Source organism: Candoia aspera, chromosome 6 (genome assembly GCF_035149785.1).
Source record: "Candoia aspera isolate rCanAsp1 chromosome 6, rCanAsp1.hap2, whole genome shotgun sequence".
NCBI lineage: Eukaryota > Metazoa > Chordata > Lepidosauria > Squamata > Boidae > Candoia > Candoia aspera.
In genome coordinates this window covers 94,524,929-94,540,016 of record NC_086158.1, presented here as the reverse complement: position 1 = coordinate 94,540,016, position 15,088 = coordinate 94,524,929, and the positions used below count along the sequence as shown (strand labels likewise).

Genomic DNA, 15,088 nt, shown 5'->3' with positions numbered 1-15,088 from the left:
CCAATTGTATTGGATGTTTTCATGTAGCTCTATGTATTATTCCACCATTTGCAAGAGAGCAATGGGGGAATGAAGAGTTAATTGCTGTGATTTCCAAGTCTCCTGATTCTCCTATGTAGGGTGGTTATTGTATAGGCAGCTGAACTTGGAGCTGTGCACAAATAGTGTTTTCAATCTCTCTCTCTCCTGTTATTATGTCATGTGCCTTACGAGCTTCAGCCTTATCTTGCACAGGCCTCTTCCATTTTATAAAGAAATGGAGGCTGATTGGACAGCTTGCCCACATCATCTCAATTAGCAGAGCAAGAGTCGAGCAATAGGTTCTCTCCAGGAACTAGCCCATCAGCTTATTCATGAGCCTTGCTATTTCTCTGCTTTTAGACGAGGTAGTATGTTTGAAATGTTAGGAGTAAGTTGCAGGCACTCTCACAAAATGGCTATCATGGTGAATACAGGAGAAAAAACTCCAAAGCAGCTGCTGTATCGGAGGCTGCTAGAGGCTGCTACGTTGCTCTGCCATGTGCAATATCATTTGTTTGTTTCCAACTAAGAGTGCCTAAGCGTGTGGCAAAGCAAGTCTTTGACAAGAGAAGTGGAGATTGATAAACTGGTGCCCTGGGGCATTTTGTTGGGGATCAGTGGCAAGTCAACGGTTGGCACGAATTAAAACTTTGTCCTGCCCTGCAGCCTGTGCTCTTACCAGCAGGGGCAATAAACACAAATTTCTTCATCCTTCCACTGTAGTGAAAGGAGTGACAGTTATGAGATTTTCATCTTTCATTGGTTTTGTGTCTCTTTCTCCACCAGTTCTTCGGGATACCAAGGAAGTGACAGATCTAAAGCAGAACACAACATCTGTATTCTTTCACGAGGTCAATTTCTTCCTGATCTGTTCCTCACTGGACAGCATAAACTAAGAAACCCCTTTCCTCTTTATCACTTGGCTGCTTCTATGGTCATCTCTTCATCAGATATCCCAGACAAATTGCAAGAAAAAGTTGGAAGCTGGCACAGTGACCTGATTTTTCCTCAAATAAAGGGGACCAGCTGGTTTGAAGAATCCATGTCTGGTTTTTTCAAGCTCTCTGCTGGGCAGGGGGTGAGGTCTTTCCCCTCTAAGAGTCAACAAGAATGTTTTAGAAAGTGGGAGGAAGCACCCACCCCATTTGCTGCTGTTGCGCCATCTACCCCTTGGAAAACTAAGAGAAGATTGAGAAGATTATCAAGTAACAAGGGTGCAAGCCAAATGCCCAATATGGTCTGGAAACAAAGCTGGAGCTCGGTAATTGTGTCTTGGCCACTTGGGACTAATTTATAGAGCCAAATATTGTAAAGCAAATAGTGAGCTCTCTCCGTGTGTTTCTCTGTCATTCAAGATCCAAATGGGTGACTATGACAACCAGATTCCAATTTGCTTCTTAAAAACCAAACCAAACCGAACCCTGCTTTCATTTAAACAATGACATTTTCTCCAGCAAGGAACTGAGTTTGATATATTGTGCTGGTACAGTTGTTAACAGCTGCAAGGGGAAATTGCTGGCTCAGGTTGCTAGGAAACATTAAAATAATTGATTGCAGGCTTCAGAAAAACTAGTTAACTGTAATCTAATTGCTCCTTCCTGTGGAACAAGCAATCATGTGTTGTGTTCCTCACCAAAAGGCACATAACTAACAAACAAACCATTGTGATGAACACAACTGCGCAGAATGTTTTCTATTCATGTCAGCTTAATATGGTTGGATCTCAAAATGCACATGGAAATTAGTGATTTGCAAATAATAAGATACAACATTACTTTTAGTATTTGAGTCTTCCACATACCTTATATCTGGCTGCAGTCCATAAGCATTCTATTTGATCAGCTAGTATTATCAATGTATTAAATCTAGGCCGTATTAGTATCACCATTATTGATTTCTTAATCCATTGCATGTATCTTTTTTACTGTTTTTAAGCCATCAGAGAAGGAAAATAATTTTATTTATCAGCCAAAAATAGAGAAAAAAAAAAATTAAACCTGTTAGCCGTTACATGCAAACTTCCATTATATATTGAAGTTTTATATGCAACTTCCTTTGCATTTAAAGAATGCAAATACCCTGATGTGTGTGTCTTTTAGAAAGACAAATATCTCTTACAGATAGTTTTTTTTAAAGCAATTTTGCTAATAAATGCTTTCTCATATGCAACTTTGCAGCAATTACGTTTTTCTGCCCCTTTGGGTGTGCCTCTCCCAAGCAGATGCTTTGTGGTATGAAATTTTGGCGTGGAGCATGCTGAAAGAGTTGCTTGACCAAAGCCCACTAGATGGCTTAGAAAGGATTATAAACTACAGCTAAGATGCAGGTAAATGAATTATTGTTGGAAAACCCTTCCAGATGCAAAGAATGCTTTTGGATAAAATTGACCATCCAGCATGATCACTAGAGGCCCAGACAGACCAAGGCAGTTTTTGCTGTCTGCAGCTTTTCTTGACCAGAAATAGCTTCCTATAATGATTGATGCCCTGGCTATCATCAGGATAATTATATGGTTTAATCTACTGGTGATGAAACTGGCAGTGAGACTTCAGCTACAGCAATATTCAGCTGCTGGAAGGCTGAGCAGTTTGTCTAACTGGATTCCCTTGCATCTTGGGTGAGGCAAAATGTTGATGGTAGCTCCACACAGATAACATTTTGATCATCGAGGTAAAGGTAAGGGCTTTTCTGAGTTGAACTCAGCGTGACCATGTAAACACGTTCTTAATTACATGTGTTGCCAGATTTGAGCACTGGAGGGCCAGATGATCTTATTCAGCTATCAAATTCAATCCTCTTTGGAAGGTTGTCAGAACATTTGTGAGTTTGAACTGGCTAGCCAGGTTTGTCAACCGAAGAATCCTGAGTGAGATAAGTATTCATTCTAGATCTGAAAATGCATTCTGCTTTGATCCTTCTGGGGAAGACTGAATTAAAGATGGTAGGTAGGTAGGTAGGTAGGTTTCCCAAGGGAATACAAATGAAGAAATACACCACCAAAGCTTTTCTGTTGCGTTTTGCACTTAGTTTTTAAGACAACATGGGCTTCAGTACAGAAATAAAACTTGCCTGTTATTTGAAAGTAGGGATTCTTTTTGCTAAACAAAATAACAACTTCCTTCATCTTTCCTTTGAAAATCATGGTGGTTAGAAGAAAAAGAGTGACTGCAGTGTTAGACTAAGTATATATCAACATCTCAGTTCTAAATATTTGGGTGTGTGTGTGTACATACATACTTATATGCATACACACACACACTGCAAACACAATCTGATTGAGAATAAAATTATGAACGGCTCCTGTTTTAGGAGTAAAAATATCTATAAAAGTACTTTATCTGTTTTTATTCCCAAGTAGTGAGCTGAGATTTACCAGTGAACTTCAGAACTTTGTGTGTTTCCCTTAGTACCAAGTAGTGGTGTGCTGGAACTAATGTAGAGTCAGTTAATGAATGCTTCCAAAAATGTTATTAAAACCTCTTATATATTTTATCTCTTTCTACCTCCTCCTTCTGCCTCAGCTAAAACCTGGGTAAGATACTTTCCTCGTTAAGCAGCTGAACATGAGGATAACTTACAGGTATTTTAAATGCATCCACCGACATTTGGTTCTCAGAGTCCATTGATGGTCGACGGACATTACTTGATGAGTAGTTTATGGGGTAGGCCTGAGCTGGGCGCCGAAAGGTCATTTCCGCTGAGGCAATAGGTGGCTTTGGAGAATTCTTGTGGTAGCGATGAATGAAGTAGGAAGAGAGGACAACTGAAATAATAAAGGATAGCAGGACTCCCCCCGCAATCACCGTTTTGCACATGTCATCACACAAAGGTTCTGTAGAGAAAGAAGAATTACATGAGAGCATGTCCTGCAGATTCTCCTGCAGATTCTCCCTCCTGATCTCCCCATCTACAGCATTTCTACCAAAATATTAGGAAAACAAACAGGGAGGCAACCTTGCTGAAGGAATTTCTTCAGAAAGTGTCCCTCAGCCATTGACACTGGTCATGATCATGCTTACTGTTGCACATCAACAGTCTGCACTGTCACCGTTGCCAAATAGACTCTGAGATACCATCTTTGCATTCTTAATTCTCTTCCACAACCCTATCTGTTAATTCTCTTCAGTCTCAAGTTTTGGTTTGTTGTTGTTGTTGTTTACTCGTTCAGTCGCTTCCGACTCTTCGTGACTTCATGGGCCAGCCCACGCCAGAGCTTCCTGTTGGCCATCAACACCCCCAGCTCCCCCAGGGACGAGTCCGTCACCTCCAGAATATCATCCATCCACCTTGCCCTTGGTCGGCCCCTCTTCCTTTTGTCCTCCACTCTCCCTAGCATCAGCATCTTCTCCAGGGTGTCCTGTCTTCTCATTATGTGGCCAAAGTATTTCGGTTTTGCCTTTAATATCATTCCCTCAGGTGAGCAGTCTGGCTTGATTTCCTGTTTAACTGAGGGTTAAGACAGGAACAATAGCCATGACGTGAGAAAATGTACTTTAATTAGTAAGAACTCTTCTCTTTCCTCCATTTTCATTTCAGTTTAGAATCATCTTCTAATAACACAATGATTATTGCAATATTATTAGTTACACCCTTACCTGGATCGAGAGGCCCTTTGAACAGTCACTCACACCCTGGTCATCTCCCATATAGACTACTGCAACGCGTTGTACATGGGGCTACCCTTGAAGAGTATCCAGAAGCTTCAGTTGGTCCAAAATGGGGCTGTGCGAACAGTGACGAGTGCTTCAAGATCAGCACACGTAACACCTTTACTGTGCGAGCTGCATTGGGTTCCAGTTTGCTTCCGGGTCCAATTCAAGGTGTTGGTTATCACCTTTAAAGCCCTACATGGCATGGGGCCAGGCTACCTGAGGGACCGTCTCATCCCCATAACATCGACCCGCCCCACCCGATCATGCAGAGAGGGCATGTTGCGGACCCCGTCTGTAAGAGAATTTCATCTGGCGGGGTCCAGGAAGCGGGCCTTCTCTGCAGTGGCGCCCGCCCTGTGGAACATTCTACCCCCCGAGGTGAGGCAGGCCCCTTCGCTCCCGACCTTCTGGAAGGGTTTGAAGACCTGGTTCTGCCGCCTCGCCTGGAATGGGATGGGAAGGCAATAGCTCTTCCTGGGGGTGGCTGGTGATGTAGAGTTCTCCCTACCGAATGGAAATTTGTCATTTGGATTCCATATTTATATTTATTTATTATTTTAGTATTGTAGGCGATTTCAGTGATTTTATGATGCTGAGGTTTTAAGGAGAATTTTATTGTAAACTGCCCAGAGTCCCCCTTTTCGGGGGAGATGGGCGGTAATAGAAATGTGAATAATAAATAAATAAATAATTCTCAGATGGACATAAGTATACATGGTGTGTTGCAAAGCAAGAGCTGATCTACCTAATATGAAGATCATTTCCCATTCTTCTGAAACTGGTTTAATCAAAGGAGTCAGAACCACTATCTGTCCTTCATGCTGATTGGAAAGCCATAGTAGGGTTTCTTCTCCATCTCTAGAAGCATGTTTTGCTTTACAGTATGACTAGGGATGCTGGGGTGAACGGGGTAATAAGAGAGTGGGTTGGGTGACCAATTACCATGGAGAGGTTAATGCAATTCATAATTTACTGAAAGCACACAATTACATAATAGCCACCTTAGAATACTATACAATTGTAGTGTAAGACACTCTGGAATTCCCTTGACCTGTAAAACGTTGCCTCGGGATTGGACAAGCAGTGAAAAAGTCCTTGGACAATAGTGAAACAACACTTTCTGAAATAAATATGTTAAGTTTATTTTATTTTTGTTTTTACTTTGGGACGCACGGGAGCAATTCTTGGCTTGGAAGTGCCTTTCACGTTAAAATATCCTCTCATATTGACTAGATCCACACCAGGAAAAAAAGCTTCTTGGCTCCCTGTTACCCCACACATTCATTTCATTTATGGTCTCGACCTACCACCCTTTTCACATTTCGAGCAATACGTTTCAACTGGGAAACATCTGTTGAAGAAGAAAAGGTTGCCAAAAAAGAAATTGCTAGAGCATCCAGTGATACAATGAGACTCACAACTTCAGACTTACCCCTGATGTCATCCTTCTCACAATAACAGCTTATTCCTGGAAAGCAGTGACAGACTCCATGTCCTGCCTTGATCCCACTTCCAAGACTTCCTTTTTGATGGCCACCAACAATGTTGGTTTCTAAATTAAATACAGATTGAGATAGGTTCACTTGGTGCACAGGACTCCGTACCAAATGGCGTTCTAATACATATTTTAAAGTTTGGCTTATTAAAATAGGGTGAGAAAAGAGACAACTGTATAGGGGGTTTATATTTATATATTACACTTCTTCTTCGAGCTGCAAAAATCTAAGTGATCACTACATTTTTTTTTTTATATCTCCTAGCTGCCATCTAATGGTTGCCCAGATTTTTGCAGGAGAGATCTGTAGTCCTAAATGTCACGGAAACCTATTTTGTGCACTCACCCAAAGTATTAAAAATGCTGTAACAAATTAGCCTAAAATGGAATATTGGGGAAGGATAGAAAGATGACTCATGAAGTAGACTTTACATTGGCCTGCAAATTTGCAATGTATGCAGAAACAGCTTACCCACTGCTAGCTCTATTGAAAATATGCTCCAAAACGATAATCCAACCCATATATATATGTGTGTGTGTGTGTGTGTGTGTGTGTAATGCATGAGTAAGAACCATCAAATCAATGAGGCTTAACCACATGCTTCTCTGAGCAACACTCTAAGTATGGAACAAGCTGGCGTTGGTCCTGGTGTAGGTTTTGACGTCTCTTTATGTGGCCACTCTGTGTGTCAAGATTGACAGTCTGACCTTGATTGGCAGGAGAGGGAAGTGATAAACAGTCCATCAGCCAAGCTGTTGTTGATGGCAGTCAACAGGCAGGTGGGGAGTGAAACAATGATCGAATGGAAACTGCTTGTTTCCCAAAACATGACTCACCAGTTTGGAGAAGCCGGTCAGAATTGGAGGACTTATAAGGTCAAAATGAATCCCATTGCCCTCCAAAATCGCCTGATTCCTCCTTGGCTATTGTAATAGGACCATCTATTTGACTGACCTGGATGGTTTTCAGTCAGGACGTTAGGACTCAATTTACACAATACATTTAACTTTGTTGCTGATTGAAATCATTGGGGTGTGTGTGTGCAGAACAGATTAAGCAAATTGAATGGGCCATACTATGTCATGACAGGGCAAGCTTAGCATACTGTATGAATTCAGCCTCTATATATACAGTATATTTAACTATAAATTTAGCGATACATATTGTTGCAATAGTGGGGAGTGCATAATCTCCAAGAACCATGCAGCATTTTACAATAACCCATTTAATCCAATTATATTATTAAAAAGCCTAAATACTATTATGGTAATAAACTCATAAGGGACGCGGTGGCGCTGCGAGTTAAACCGCTGAGCTGTCGATCGGAAGGTCGGCGGTTCGAAACCGCGCGGCGGGGTGAGCTCCCGTTGCTCGTCCCAGCTTCTGCACACCAAGCAGTTCGAAAACATGCAAATGTGAGTAGATTAATTGGTACCGCTTCGGCGGGAAGGTAACGGCGTTCCGTGAGTCATGCTGGCCACATGACCCGGAAGTGTCCTATGGACAACGCCGGCTCCAAGGCTTTGAAACGGAGATGAGCACCGCCCCCTAGAGTCGGACACGACTGGACTTTACGTCAAGGGAAACCTTTACCTTTACCTTTAATAAACTCATAAGCACAGCATTAGTCGGATGCTAACATTGTAGTCTTTGTTCACTGACTGCTAGTAAAGATGTGCATTATCTCCCTTAATGTGATAGGCAAACTCATATAGCTATATTTTTCCTCTAGATTCCCCTTCCTTCCTTCCTTCCTTCCTTCCTTCCTTCCTTCCTTCCTTCCTTCCTTCCTTCCTTCCTTCCTCCCGTCCTTCCTCCCTCTCTCCCTTCGTTCCTTCTATGTGGGGTCTGAAATGGTTGACAACTACTGATCTAGATTTAGTTACAGCCACTGGTAGCTAGGATCTGGTGCAAATGCGGAGTTACTCATGATCCAAAATGGCTCTTTGAGACAATACTTGGAATGGGGCATGGATTCTCCTGTCCTCATAAATGGAAGGACCCCTTCTTGGGTCCCATCTTGGAATGAGATAGGACAAGGAGGGCGTGGAGGGAGAGGATGGTATTCTAGGGCTGGGTAGAAGGTATGTTTCCATAAACAGGAATGGCCAAATGTCACCGGACAGCATGAAAAACCAGGAGAGGAAAAGACTCAAGCAGGAGTGGCTGTTTGGTCTTCTCTGCGTAAGCAGATGTGCACTGTTATGAAAACCTCCCTTGAGTGTATTAGCATCAAGGGGGGGGGGGAGCATCATTCCTAGATTTTTGTTTCTTCAGCAACTACAGAAGTCCCTTTCAAACAGGAATGTAAAAAGCCTTTGGACTGGAGGAGGCCCACCAGCATCCCATTCATAACTCCAGAGTGGCTGAGATCAAACATGGAGGACTCTCCTTGGACCTTAGGGGATGGAGGGCCAAATACTTTTCAGTCCCTTTACCCACCCACCCCCATGGGTCCCAGTTTCACTTAACACTCTGTGCACTTCCTTTGTACAGCCTCCAGTGGTACTCCTAAGGGACAGTTGGACCAGGCAGGGGAATCAATGTTCTGCATAGGTTTTTTGCTGCCACATGATGCTAATCTCTCTCTTTTACCGCCACACGGTATCAGTTGCATGCCTGCCATCTGAAAAGTTCCTCCTGAGAGCTTGGGAAAAGCTTGAGATACAGCCTGGAAGGCTTTAGCAGAAGAGCGATGGCCCAAAGCATAGGACATCGGATGACAGCAACTTTGACGAGCAAGTGGGGTGGGCAGAGAGCTCCCCTTGCCTATAACCCATTGTGAAATAATTCTATAGGGGAGTAAGTCATTTACTATTTAAAAGGTGTAATACTGTACTACTGCTCCAATAGTACAAGTAAATTCTTCACCAGCCGCTTCCTGATTTTGCAATGGGATTCCTCTCTAGTGGATCATTTAAAGAAGGTAGCTTATCCATTTTTTAAATCCTGGATTCAAAGAAGTTTTCACCCATTTTCGCAACCGTTACTTATCTCTTTAAAAGAAGCCCTTCAGAACCACACTCCAAGTTCTGCCTTTGGATGTTCAGATGAAACAGGTAACATCATGATTTACAAAGGGAAGTTCTCCTTCAAGTCAGGTTTCGCTCCTGGTGATTTCACAGCCATGTCCATGCCATTTCCTTTCCTTCCAGGATTGATGGATTATTTCCTAGTCCAGCCTACAGCCCTGGGATTTCCTGGTAGTTTCCCACCCAAGCACTCCTCAAGCCTGATCCGGCTTATCTCTCTGAGCCCAGACACAGTCCCCCTAATGCTGTCACCTGCTGAAGCATGAACGTTGACTTAGGAAGAGAAACATACAAAACAAAATATACATCAAAGCCCACAGCAAGAGAGTCTGGATTCCGTACTTGTGCAATCTTGAGGGCAGACTCTCTTATCTTTGCTTTCTACAGCATCACAAATGCCGTCCGGACAAGTCTTGATGCTGGGACTACAGGTGGAGTAGTTGGTGGTTATTCCTAAAAAAAGAACGTGGTCTCTGAAAGCTCTGAAATGCATAACCAATTCAAACCTATTTCTCGAGGTAGTTCAGTATAGTTTTTTCCTCTCACTACATAGCTCTTATAATAATATAGTCATGTTGCTACAGTATTTAGTTTCTATACAACATTACATACAGGTAGTCCTCGCTTAATGACCACAATTGAGACCAGAATTTTGGTTGCTAAGTGAAGTGGCCATTAAGCAAATCTGACCCGATTTTACGAGCTTTTTGTGGTGGTTGTTAAGTGAATCACCACAGGCGTTAAGCGAACCACATGGTTGTTAAGTGACTCATGAGTGCCCCATTGATATTGCTTGCCAGAAGTCAGCTAGGAAGATCAAAAATGGCAATCACATGACCATGGGACACAGCAACAGTCAAAAATATGAACCGGTTGGGTTGCCAAGCGCCCCAATTGTGATCACGTGACCATGGGGACACTTCAATGGTTGTAAGTGTGAGAATCGGCCATAAGTGGGTTTTTTCAGCACCACTGTAAGTCTGAATTATCACTAAATGGATTGTTGTTAAGTGAGGACTACCTGTAATAAAAACTAAGCTTTTAAAAATAAATTGTAATTGTAATACTATTAAAGGTTAATAAAATTATATCAAAACTGATTTCTTAAAACCTCAGAGATCTTTATTACTGCTAAAATGATGTTGCAATGAATCCTCCAGCACAAATCGGCCATAAACCCACCCTTTCCCTAAATCTGAAATTCACTGTATACTTTTTGATACATTATGAGGTTGTTGTGGATTTTGCTCTGCTAACGTTTCAGGACAAAATGGTGTTTTCTGTGCAAGGAATGCCCTTTTAAATCCTAAGTACCAGTTCTGATTGTTTTTCATAAAGTTAACAGCCACTTTGTGCTGCTGCTTCCGTGAAATTTCTTCTCTTTCGATCCAGGGGCCCAGCCAATCAGGCACCCTGCAAGTGGGGGCAGTAATGATGTCATCATGCTTCCTGGCAGTCAGAATCCCTGAGAATAAAGGGAGCCATGCATACCATCCTCACTCTGGGGAAGCTGGTAACGCATTCCTATTGCCAGGGTAACCGGGCTCATTTAATATCTAGAATGTTCATCTGGTATGTACTGTATGTGCTTATAAGGGCAGTACAAGACGGTTTTACTTTTCTGAATAACTGGCCCAAACTGAGGATAGACTAGGACCCAGGTCTGCCCATTCCTACTCCAGCACCTTCCACCACACCCCTCCACTGGTTCTCCCTGTTTTATGAAATTTCAGTAAGACCACCATTGCTCAGCAGGCATGAAGTTTCCTGCCTTGTCAGGATGCTTTCAGTGCAGTTTAAGGCAATGAGAAAGGAAGCAATGCCCAGGACATCAGATGCAGAAGTGTGAGCCATGCACATGCACACATACAAACACACTGTGCAAACATTTGCATCTCCTCCTGCACGCCAGTGCCAACACCCCAACAGAAAGTTCGGCTCTGAAAGTGTTCATGAAAATTTTGCCTGGTCTGTCATATCAGCAACATTCTGATATGAACCTTTTAAGGCTGCATATAAAATAAAGGTCAGTCAGATTTTAACTTTTCTAAGACAAATACAGAGAAGGGTGAGAAAATCTGAATGTTTCCCAGATAGTTCTTCCCACTGGAAAGCTTAATTGTTACCCTGTTATAATTAGAGATGATGGGACGTGATTAAATTGCTTTCGGTTTGTTCTTCTTACTCCTTGAGAAGGAGACTAAAAAAGTGATCTTCCATGTGTTATGGAAGATCACCAAAGCAGTGACATTACGAACACAAGAGAAATAAAACTGACATGTAGTGGGTGAGAACTTCCAGTGAGAATACAGAAAAGTCACATTGTTAAACTGATAAATAGAAGTTCAAGGTAAAAATAATCTTGGAGTAACATTGCTGATTATTTTAAAAAGCCAAATGTAATCCCAAAATGTTAACAGACTTTGCTTGTGTCTTATGTACATTTGGCATGATGATACAGATAGTTCTCGTTTAACGACCACAATTGGGACCGGAATTTCAGTTGCTAAGTGAAGCAGTCATTAAGCAAATCTGACCCAATTTTATGACCTTTTTTGTGGCAGTTGTTAAGTGAATCACCACAGGCATTAAGCGAACCATGTGGTTCTTAAGCAAATCACGTTGTTCCCCATTGATTTTGCTTGCCTGAAGCCAGCTGGGAAGGTTGAAAATGGAGATCATGAGACCACATGATGCTGCAACAGTCATAAATGTGAACCCGTTGCCAATTGCGATCACGTGACCGTGGGGCCACTTCAGTGGTCGTAAGTGTGAGGACCTGTCGTAAGTCAGTTTTTTCCAGCACTATTGTTAGTCCGAATGGCTGTTAAGCGTGGATGACCTGTAATGATGCTATCCGTTCAATCATGTCCAATTCTTGGCGATTCCATGGGCCAGGTCTCTCTACTTTTTCCACTCTTGTATGGCTTTTTTTATTGTTTTATGCTGTGGCTGGTCTCAGCTTTGACGGTGTCCAGCCACCGTGTTTTTTGGCAGCCTTGTTTCTTTTAACCACTGACCATTCCGAGCATAACTGCCTTTTCCGGTGAGTTTGATTGCATGACGTGGCCGAAATAAGTAAGTCGGGATTTTGTGATTTTGCCCACCCGCAGAATGTCTGGTTTTAGACGTTCCTGTACTTGTCTGTTTGCATTTGGCATGGAATCAAGCAAGTCCTAATGAAAACTGCCTTCCTAGCAATTTATTGAAGGCACTCATGTCCAAATAAATGTGCGGCTTCTACACAGAGACCGCCCTGAAAGGTTACCTGTTTATATTGATCGCATAGCTTTGTTAATATGGGTCAGTCCATGTTTAAAGTTGTGTACCGTATCACGTGCAACGTTTTTTCCCAGGAGAAAATCTGGAGCAACGTTTGACAGTAATAGGGAACAACATCTATTTTGTGTAGGTTGCAATCACATATCCTCTGTTTTTATGGTACCTCTACTTTTTTCAATATTATCCTCACCACCACACTAACAGTATTATGGATCTAATTTGAAAACCAAGCACAGCCAAGGCCCTTCACAGAAAAGAAAAAGAGACATTGTAAGAAAAAACATTTAAAAGTTCAGGGATAAAGAGACACATGAGCGAACCTAATTTCTCCTTCCCTGCACATCAGAGAATCCACTTTCACTAACAAAACGCACATACTCTACGGTGCGCCATTTGCTGCAGACATGGATAGGTCCTAATGCAGATTCCCACTGAGCTGCTAAATATGCAAATGTACCTTTCCGACTTCCCTGCCTCCACTGGCATTTTCCCATTAGCACTCCAACACCACCACATTCTTCACACTCCGATCGGGTTTTGCTCATAGCACAGGAGTCTGGACAGTCCACATCATTGTGTATAACTGAGAACGGAAAGACACAAGATACTGTTAACATAAGGGGCATCACTGTCACCACCATGTTGCAGAAATCAGTCTTTTAACCAAGAGAAAAGTAAAAGTCTTCCATGAGTTGCGTTCAACTGGTGGTTGACTTCATGAGGCATAATACAACAACTTCCTTGGTGGCTTCCTTCCTTCTTCTGGGATGTTTTCCTAACTCCCCAGTCTAGCCTTCAGCCCTGGGACTCCCCGGTGGTCTCCCACCCAAGTGTTAACCAGGAATTATTCTGCTTAGCTACTTCTCAGATCAGCCAAGGCTGCTGGGTGATTCCTGCTGACTATATGGATGTGTCCATTAATGTTTTGGCCCTCAGTATCAGCCTTCTCTCAGGATGCTTTTTTCTAATCTCGTAGTCTTCTGGGCCAGGACTCCTGGAGGCCTCCCGTTCAAGTATCAACAAGGTCCAACTCTACTTGGCTTTTTAAAGACCAGCCAAGGTATGCTAGGCACTGCCACTTGCTCTGACTTTCATCCAGGAACTTCTGCTATGAAACACTAGTACAACTTTCAATGAACTGGTACTTCTTTTCTGAATTACGGCTCTACAGTCCAGGAATGTATGCCTCTCCATGAGCTTAACGTCTCAACGCTTCCCTTTCTAACAACATATATGTATTTCTTCTTGCAAAGGAGCCTAAACAAAATTGACTTCTTTTATTGTTCAGGGAGTTGTAGCAGAGTCTTGCCCTTAGGAACTTCAATACCCAATTTGTCTCACAAGTGGAAGGGAACAGCTGGTTTAGACCAGCATGAAAATCTCTGCTGCAATACATAGTGAGAATTGAAGAGGAGTAAACATTCCTTTTTTATTTGTAGAGGCTGCTACATATCAACTAACTCCACCTCCAAGTTCAACTAAACCTGAGAAGTCCAAATTTCAACTTTCTAGCAACACCAAAAGTCTTACGTGATCCTTCAAGCATGATTGTAAGATGAGCATAGGCTTCCTTCCTGCTCCGCTCCTCTTTAGCTAGCACAGGATAATGTATTTCTCTGCACTCAGGTCTTCGTAGCACAGCTGAATTGTTCACGTACAGAGTTCCATACTTGTCATCGTGGCTTGGAGCTACCTCCACAGCATAGCAGCTGACATTCGGGCTCTGTAAGCTGTACGTGATGCTGACACCATAAAACTTCATGCAATTGTCAATGCAGATTTTTCCTATCTAGGCTCAAAAAAGAGAAGGGGGAAAAAAGAGAACCCATCAAAATGTCAGCAAGACTTGCCAAACAGCAGCAAAGAAGCAGAAAGAGTGGTCTCTTTGCAGAAGGTGCTACCTGAGTAGACAATCAAACAGTATATTCAGGACCATATATATTCACAGGTTGGGTGAACTATTGATCTTTAAAATGCAGCACAATATTTTGTTCCATGGCCAGACAATAAAACACAATGTTCAAAAAGATATCCCAGTTCTTTTATATGCACCTCTAGCTTTTAATTGCAATACTGGTTATTCGTATAGAAACATCTCTGAAAAGGCACAACAACTTTCTTACAGTCAGGGATGATAATTCTGTGGGAGCCCATGGGAGCAAGGCTCGCCTCTCTGAAGTCATTAAGGAGTTAAATGCTATTTTAGACACGAGACAGGTAGCAGCTAATTCCTGCTGCTTTGTCCATTCACTGCACTGCGCAAATGGAGAAATGGCCTCAACCAAAGTTTAACCCCTCCTCATCTTTGCAGAATTTCTTTGTGGAGGAGGACGCTTGAACCTTCACACATCTTGTACAGGCTAATCTCTCCAAATGTTGCTACAGATTCTGGGCAAAAGAAAGAGGAGAGCCAGTGTGGTCTGGTGACATAGCATGTTGGATGAGGAGTAGGTAAACCCAGGATCAAGTTGACTGTTAGCTGGGGAAACTCACTGGGTCATTTTGGACCAATCCTTCTCATCCCAACGTACCTCAAAGCATTGCTATTTCGGGAGAAAATAAAAAGAAATCTCCATAGAAATTCCCTTCAGTTCTTGGAGGAAAA

The 15,088-nt window shown here is 42.4% G+C and overlaps 1 protein-coding gene across 2 annotated transcripts in view; it reads right to left on the bottom strand.

The window, feature by feature from the left end:
• The window catches only part of RET (ret proto-oncogene), a 111,882-nt gene that overhangs the window by 29,249 nt on the left and 67,545 nt on the right, over positions 1-15,088 (bottom strand). For both annotated transcript variants that reach the window (XM_063307704.1, XM_063307705.1), the window contains 5 exons: positions 14,014-14,272; positions 12,941-13,066; positions 9,544-9,654; positions 6,106-6,225; positions 3,600-3,853 (listed from right to left, as the gene is read on the bottom strand). In XM_063307704.1, coding sequence (XP_063163774.1) covers positions 3,600-3,853; positions 6,106-6,225; positions 9,544-9,654; positions 12,941-13,066; positions 14,014-14,272 — 870 coding nt within the window. The remainder of the gene's footprint in view (positions 1-3,599; positions 3,854-6,105; positions 6,226-9,543; positions 9,655-12,940; positions 13,067-14,013; positions 14,273-15,088) is intronic.